Source organism: Sceloporus occidentalis, unplaced genomic scaffold, assembly GCF_023333645.1.
Source record: "Sceloporus occidentalis isolate IW3139 unplaced genomic scaffold, rSceOcc1.0.p SCAF_8, whole genome shotgun sequence".
NCBI classification, from domain to species: Eukaryota; Metazoa; Chordata; class Lepidosauria; order Squamata; family Phrynosomatidae; genus Sceloporus; species Sceloporus occidentalis.
The window spans coordinates 33,383,079-33,390,576 of record NW_028316988.1 but is presented as its reverse complement, the minus strand read 5'-3'; the positions used below and the strand labels follow the sequence as shown (position 1 = coordinate 33,390,576).

General features: G+C 49.1%; 1 protein-coding gene across 1 annotated transcript; it reads left to right on the top strand.

The window, feature by feature from the left end:
- Positions 1–315: 315 nt before the first annotated feature.
- LOC149308617 (centrin-2-like) lies at positions 316–3,042 on the top strand. Its single transcript, XM_089536127.1, has 5 exons — positions 316–404; positions 1,384–1,545; positions 1,757–1,885; positions 2,039–2,176; positions 2,863–3,042. The coding sequence occupies exons 1-5, from the start codon at positions 402–404 to the stop codon at positions 2,944–2,946; spliced, it is 516 nt and encodes a 171-aa protein (XP_089392253.1). The 5' UTR covers positions 316–401; the 3' UTR covers positions 2,947–3,042.
- Positions 3,043–7,498: the final 4,456 nt, after the last annotated feature.

Genomic DNA, 7,498 nt, shown 5'->3' with positions numbered 1-7,498 from the left:
CCTGGAGGCGAGTTAAAGCGCTTGCTTTATTAGAAAGGGAACCCGTTTCCTCAGACAGGATTCTCTCGAATGGTTCTGGTTTGAAACTCAAGAGGTTTAAAGTCAAAAGGAGCCATGCGCCGCCTCCAGAGACACGTGGCACCCACAGCTGCCTCTGCTTCCTTAAGCCTTCACTGCGTAAAGGTCACGCCCCTCTTGCAGCCAATCAGAGCGCAGCGTCCCCTACGGAGGCCCGCCCACTTCGCCCTCAGGCTCCAGCCAATCGCTTCGCGGCCACTGCGAAGGCTCCGCCCTAACAAGCGGTTGCCGTAGCAGCGTCGCTCGGCGAGGCCCCGCCCCTTGTCCAGTTTGAGTTTGGCCCGCGAGCGGAGCAGGGCGGAGGTGGCCGCTTTGGGCGGAGGATGGTAACGGCGGCGGGCGAGGCCGGGAAGGGTCCGGGGGCTCCGGGAGCGGCGCTGGGGACTCCTGCCTGCCTGCCTCCCTCCAAAGCGGAGGAGGGGCGGGGTTCCGGAGAGGGGCGGGGCCTATTGGCTTGCCCTTCCCTTTTGTCCCGTTGAGGGTGTCTTTGCGGCGCTCGGCCGCCAGAGGGCGCGCTGAGTGACTATTGAGCGTGCACAACAGCGCCACCTTCCGGCTGGAAGAAATCCAACATATCTATCACTACAACAGTCCTTTCTTGTATGAGTGTGTGTGTGTGTGTGTATGTATGTATATATATATATATATATATATATATATATCTTTCTCTCTCTCTCTATATATATATATATATGCATACATTTTATTTATTTATATTCCATGTATTCCTTTCTTATATTCCATATGTTGCTGCCTAGCTCTCTCTTTTTATATATATATATATTACTTTCTTTTATATATATATATATACACACACTCACAGACATATATATTCTTTTTTATATTCCTTTATGTATATATATATTCCTTTCAAATATATGTGTGTGTACCTTATATTCCTTTCTCTCTGTGTGTGTGTGTGTGTGTGTGTGTGTATGTGTGTGTGTGTATATATATACACAGACACATACGATAGTAGTCCCCTAGTATCTGCTGGAATTTGGTTTCAGGGCACACGCCCCCACCCCCCACCCCCCATGGATACCAAAATCCATGGATGCTAAAGTCCCATTATATGCAATGGGCTATTCCTATTATTACTCCTCTTACAGTGGTCCCTCTGTATCATCCGCTGTGCTCTGGATCCAGGGCCCCAGGGAGACCAAAGACTCAACGGAAGTATCCCTGGCGGATGGCCCTCCATGATCCTGGGTCCAAAGCAGGACTCCTTCCACAGAGGGGCTCCAGGCGGCAGGGCTGCTTCTCTGTTTCTCAGCTGCTTTGGTTCCTGTCTCTTGTTTCCAGGCTTCTTCCAAGAGCGGGAGGTCCGTCAGAGGAGCGTCATCCCCAAAGAGAAGGATGGGGCCGAAGCTCGAACTCAGCGCTTTGCACAAGCAGCAAATGCGGGATGCCTTTGACTTGCTGGACATCGACGGGACGGGAACCATTGACGTCAAAGACCTGAAGGTGAGCCCTTTGCTTTTGCAATGGATTTGCACAGCGACACTTTCTCAGCCGCCGTTGTGCGACAGCTGATCTCTGCGTCCCGTTTTTCAAACCCAGGTGGCAGACCATCCTCAAGGAACCGAGGTTCTCCAGAACCGGAGCAGCTCCCCTTCTGGGTTTGCTCTCTGCCCGATGATCCTGTGGTTGATGCCTGTTGTTTCCCTCTTGCAAGGTCTCCATCAGGGCTCTGGGGTTTGAACCCTCCAAGAAGGAGATCCGGAGGATCATCCTCGACGTCGACAAGGAAGGCTCAGGGAAGGTCGGCTTCGATGCCTTTTACTCCGTCATGACACGGAAAATGGTGAGCCACTGCTCCTTGCCTTCGCTTTTGAAACTCAGCAGCAGACTTCTGAGGTGCTTTCCCTAATATTTCGAAGGGAGAGGGGAACAACATTGAGATGGTAGCCCCCTTTAAGCCCTTGGGACCCCTTGACCTCTGGGTTCCTCTCTTCAGTCCGAGGCCGATCCGGATGAGGAGATCCTCAAGGCCTTCAAGCTCTTTGAGGACCAGGAAAGCGGCAAAGTCTCCTTTAAGGACCTCAAGCGCATCGCCAACGAAATCGGGGAGCAGCTGACGGATGAGGAGCTCCAGGTGAGCCTCACAATCCAAGACTTTGGGGCTGTGGCAGCTTTGCGGAGCGGGATTCCATCACTCTTTGGCTTCCAGGGCTACCACTTACCTGGTCCTGAGTCAAGCAACTGGTCAAGTCAGGCCAGGATGGCCTCCTCTGGACAGTGGTCACTCTTTGGGGGTGCTGGGAAGAGAGGACCCCTTCCTCATGCTCAACCGGTCTGGAGGGGTTCAGCCGGAAAGCGCCTTTTGCAAAACAGTGGCTCTGCCATGAAGTTGGGGTCCCTCTTTAGGGGTGGTTACACTTTCCCTGCCCTTCGTTCCCTATAATAGTGTGGGGCAAGCAGCCCCATTTCCTCTGGCCTGGACTCTTTCCTACCAGAGCAACCCCAAACATCTTCTCTGCAGTTCCTCTCAAAATGGCATCAAGAAGCGATGCTCTGTCGCCATTTTGAGAGGTACTACAGAGGGAAGCAGAGGCATTAGGGAGTTGTATGGGGTTCTCGGGTGCTTATAGGAGGTGTTTTCATGAGTCTTTGTGCATTTGGAGGGGCTTTCTACGTGGTTTGAAGGTGAAAGCCCCACTTAGGGCACTTCAGGGGCCACAAAAGTGTGCAGTTCTTGGGCTGGCCCTATACAGATCATGGAGAGTTTCCAACTCCTGCGACGGCCGGCTCCGTCCCTGACCCTCTTTTGGCCCATTTCAGGAAATGATTGACGAAGCCGACCAGGACAAAGACGGCAAAGTGAGCGAACAGGAGTTTTTGAGGATCATGAAGAGGTTCGAATGAATCCTCCTCAGTCTCTGGCGGAACAGAGGGACGAGAGGCGCCTGGCTTCCTCCATCCGCCCGTTTCTCCCCACTCCGCCATTAAGCCTACAAAAGCCATGGGGCCAAGGGCTGTGAGTGGATGAAGGAGAGGAGGTCAGTGGGTATTTCCAGCTCTTTTATTCCATAAAGTCCACCGCAGGAGCATTAAAAGTATTTTTCGTTGTTTCGGAACTGCCTGGTCCTAGGTATCTTTTGTGTTCGAACACATTTTCCTTCTAAAGCAGAGGTGGGGAACCAGTTTTTAAAGGTCTGCGCATGGAAACCAGTCTCCCGATGTCCTTCAGCAGCAGCATCAAAGTCCCTTTAGTGGTCCTGCCTTGGCTGCATGGCTTTGGGTCCTATTTCTCAACCCTAACCCTAGCCTTAATCCTAACCCCACCTTTACCTCAACCTTAACTTTAACCTTAATCTTAACCCTAACCCTAAACTTACCTCAACCCTAAACTTATCCTTAAGCTTAACCCTAGCCTTACCCTGACCCTAACGCTATTGGTACTTCTAACTAGAGTAAGCACCACTGCATCCATGGCATTTACTTAAGAGCTGATCCACGCTTTAACAGTTGATTCAGTGGAATTGAACCTCAGTCATATTAGTTGCGATTACTAGTAGGATCCAGGCTTTGGGTCGGAGCAAATCAAGCCTGTTATGGAAACTTCCCATCCCTTGGTATGTGATTATGGGCCACAGCATGTTCACAAACACTCACAGCCCATTTTACACTTGAGAGATCTGGCCTTTGGCGATGGCAAGGAGAGCCATTGCTTTCCTATTAGAACAGGAAACCACAGAGAGATGGCCAAGGTTTCTCCTGCCAAGGGAAACGGAGGCTAAATAATGTTCTGGGGATAATAATAACCTTATGAGATGCTGAAAATAGCCACAGCCTGGAACCAGCTTGACCCACCAAATTCACCGCCATAAACAGCCCCAAGGAAGGGGTCCCTTGTCTTGCGTCCCACAGCAAATGGAGATTGCCTTCCCAGATGTTTCCTTCCTTGCAAGCAAGTCCAAGGCTTTGTAGGCCATTGCCTTTCTTCTGGCAGAAAGGTTTGGGCTGTGACTCTGGGGATCGAGTTCGAATTCCCGCTCGGCCGTGCAGACCCTCTGGGCGACACCTTGGGCAATGAATAAGCCACACTCTCGGCTGCGGGGGATGCAGTGGCAAACCTCCTCGGAACAAACCGTGCCAAGAAAACCCCATGGCAGCGGTCACCGTGGTCAGAAATGACCTCAAAGCACATAACAAAAGGGCAGCCAAAGTAATCCCAGACTTGACTGACCCCTCTATGGGAAAAAGATGGCAGCATTTGGGGCCGTTTGATTTAGGGGGGGAAAGGGAAAGTAAGGGAAACATGATAGAGGTGTATAAAATTGCGCAAGGCTTGGGGAAACTGAGACGCTTTTCTGACATGCAAACCCAGCGCAGTCATCAATGAAGCTGAATGGCAGGAGGAAAGGAAGGACCAATGGATCTTACTGCCCAAGATCTGACTGGCCTTGGGTTTCTAGGGCCTGGAAAAGTTACTTTTTTCATGGGGGAACGACAGCTCTGCTCACATTCCTTGTTGCCCCATAATGACTTGGCTCCTTTTCCCATACTTGCATGTTTCCCAAGATACTTATTTTATTAAAACATAATGGCCAGTTGCATTTGTATGTGGAATTCCCTCCATTGAGCTTGCATGGCTCTCTCCCTCCCTGAATTATCCTGACGCCAACCCTGCGAGGTCGCTTGGGCCGAAGGAGTCTGGGAGCTGTAGTGCCAAAAGGTAACTTTTCCAGACTCTGGGGGAAAGGCTCCACCTCTTCTTCCCCTGCATTAAACCCCTTGAGAAGATAGGATTCAAAGCTATAGCTGTGTTAGTCTGTAGGATCAGTATGTAGAGAATCTCAACATCAGTGAGATGGGAACTTAGCCTCACCCTCGCAGAGTTATCTGGCAGTTTCACAGTGTGGGCTCACTGCGCAACCCAGCGCCCATCAATGCGTCACGTCACGCAAAATGTGTGCAGCGGTTGCACACTGCTTTCTGTGCAACTCTGCAACCTTCAGCTCAACAATGCAATGCAACAGGCTGCTAAATATGTCAAAATAGGAGAGGTTTTATTCCTGGGGGTCTTGCGCTGATGCTAGAAAGGGGTCAGAGCCGCATGCAAGATGCGGGCTGCACTTCCCACACCCCTTTCTGTGTTGCAGAATTGATTTGTCTCCTTTTCTTGTTGCCTTCTTTAATAAAAAGTCTGTTTTCTCAATTGCCCTCGTGTGTGTGTGTGTGTGTGTGCTCAAAGCACAACCGGCTCTTTGCAATAGATTGAACCTAAGTCATTATCGATTTAAAAAGAGATACAGATAACAGGAGGTAAATAAGTTATCATGAGAAGCCACCCGAATCTTAAATTGCATCCTTCCAAATCCAACATCCTACTGTTTTCTGATACAGTCAACCTATTAACCATGCTGAATCAAAGTATAGTGTCATATGAGAAGAAAAAGCAAATGGTTTATGATGTTAAAACAACATTAGACGAGAAAGACGGTTTAAAACGTATTAGTTTTAAATGCGCCACTTCATTAAAAGCTCCTTTGTCAGCGGCCGGTCAATCGTAAAAACCCCTCTTGAATAGAGCGGTCTTGCTTTGCTGGAAGAAGATTGACACAGTGCTTTACATACTTTTTCGTCGATTTATTATTGTATGTACAGCACTGTGCAAATCTACAGTGCTATATAAATGAAGTTTAATAATAATAATAATAGAAGGACCCTGGCCTAGTAGTCTTCTTTGGCAATGACTTTTGAGGCCACCAAAAAGACCCTTTAGGATCCCAAAAGCCATGTATGTATATATGTCGTTTTGTGTCCTGCTCTGGGTACCAATTTTTGGAATAGCAGGAGGCAGAAGGTCACCCGAAGGAGGGTTCCTTTATTTCCGAACGCTTTGCACAGTGGGATCAATAGGCAGGACGCCCAAAATAGCAACGCCGGACAGACTCGGGGTGAATGGCACCGGCTTCCTTCCAAGCCGGCAATGCATAGACGGCACAACTGAGCCAAGAAACCCGAACCGTTCCCTGCAGAGAGCGCAGCTGCCATGGGGAACGCCACACCATCCGGTTTTTCCTCTGGGTCAAGAAAGGGCTGGGCATGAGCAGCGCATGGGGTCTCCGAGAGGCTGCAAAACACTTCAGACGGCTGCAAAAGCACCTTTCTTCTCTCTATCTCCTTCTTTCTCTTAATCCTTCTCTCTCATTCTTCTTCTCTGCCAGTCCCAACAAAATGAACCAGAGGAGTCTCTGCAACTGGACTGAACCCAAAGCCATTAAACTTGGCTCTCAGAAGCTGGGAAATGGTTAGCGCAGCAGTTGCTCTGCGTCGGTGTGTCTGTTTTTTGTGTGTCTCGCTATTAGATTTCCCAGCTCACAGCCATAAGTTATTGTATAAGTAAACTATAATGTTGTTTGCTGCTTAATTTGGCCTTTGCATTGCCATCCCAGCCTCCGCAGCGCGCCTTCCAACATTTCGTAGGTAAAAGACTGGGACACATTTTGCCAAGCTCCTTCAGATTGTGGTCAAGACGGCAACAGCTTTTCAGTGAGGAGGAATAACACACAACACAGGAAAGACCAAATGCACTTTGCATTTGGTTGAAGCTATATGGAAGGGTAAGGTTCAGCCTCCTCTTCTCCTCTCCTTCTATTGAATTACCTGACTATCAACCACTTTGGCATTTTGACCTCCATTTGCAGCAACTGGAGTAAGCTGGGGATAAAGGGAGAGGAAGGAAGGGAAACTGGGGCACGCTAAAATAGATCAACTGACCTGAAATGTGCCGCTTCGTTGCTTTCTCCACTCTCCCTCTTTTCTATGCTGTGGCATTAATGCAATTATTTCTTTGAAAGCACTTGCAAAATGTCATTTACACCACCGATAAGACACAACAGCATTGTGGATGTTGTTGTTGTTGCCCAAGACATTTCTGACTTATGGCAACCCTAAAGTGACCCTATCATGGCAAGGTTTGTTCAGAGGTGTTTTTGCCATTGCCTTCCCTTGAGGCAGAGTGTGACTTATTGCCTAAGGTCACCCAGTGGGTTTAATGGTCAAGCTGGGAACTGAATCCTGTTGAGTCCAACACTCAAACTACTATGCCATGATGGCTCTCCAAAGGTCCATGGGGTTTTCTTGGCATGATTTATTCAGAGGAGGTTTGCTATTGCCATCCTACGAGGCTGAGAGTATGTGACTTACCCAAGGTCTCCCAGTGGGTTTCATAGTTGAGCCAGGAATTGAACCCAGAGTCGTAGTCCAATGCTCAAACCATTGCGACATGCTGTCTGTAGTCAATCCAAAGGGAACGTTTGCAAGCGCTGGTGTGTTTGTGTGAAATCTGTGAAATATCATTGCATGATTCTATGAAATCTGCCAAAGGCACCTGGAACCATTTCAGAAAGAGAAGGACAAATGGGAGAAATGGAAGAGTTGGAACCTGGAAGCATGTCTCCTGGGTCCT

Excerpts from the sequence above, each read along its gene's own strand:
- LOC149308617 (XM_089536127.1), top strand. Across the intron at positions 1,546-1,756 it reads TTGACGTCAAAGACCTGAAG|GTCTCCATCAGGGCTCTGGG; the intron begins GTGAGCCCTTTG and ends CCCTCTTGCAAG. Across the intron at positions 2,177-2,862 it reads TGACGGATGAGGAGCTCCAG|GAAATGATTGACGAAGCCGA; the intron begins GTGAGCCTCACA and ends GGCCCATTTCAG.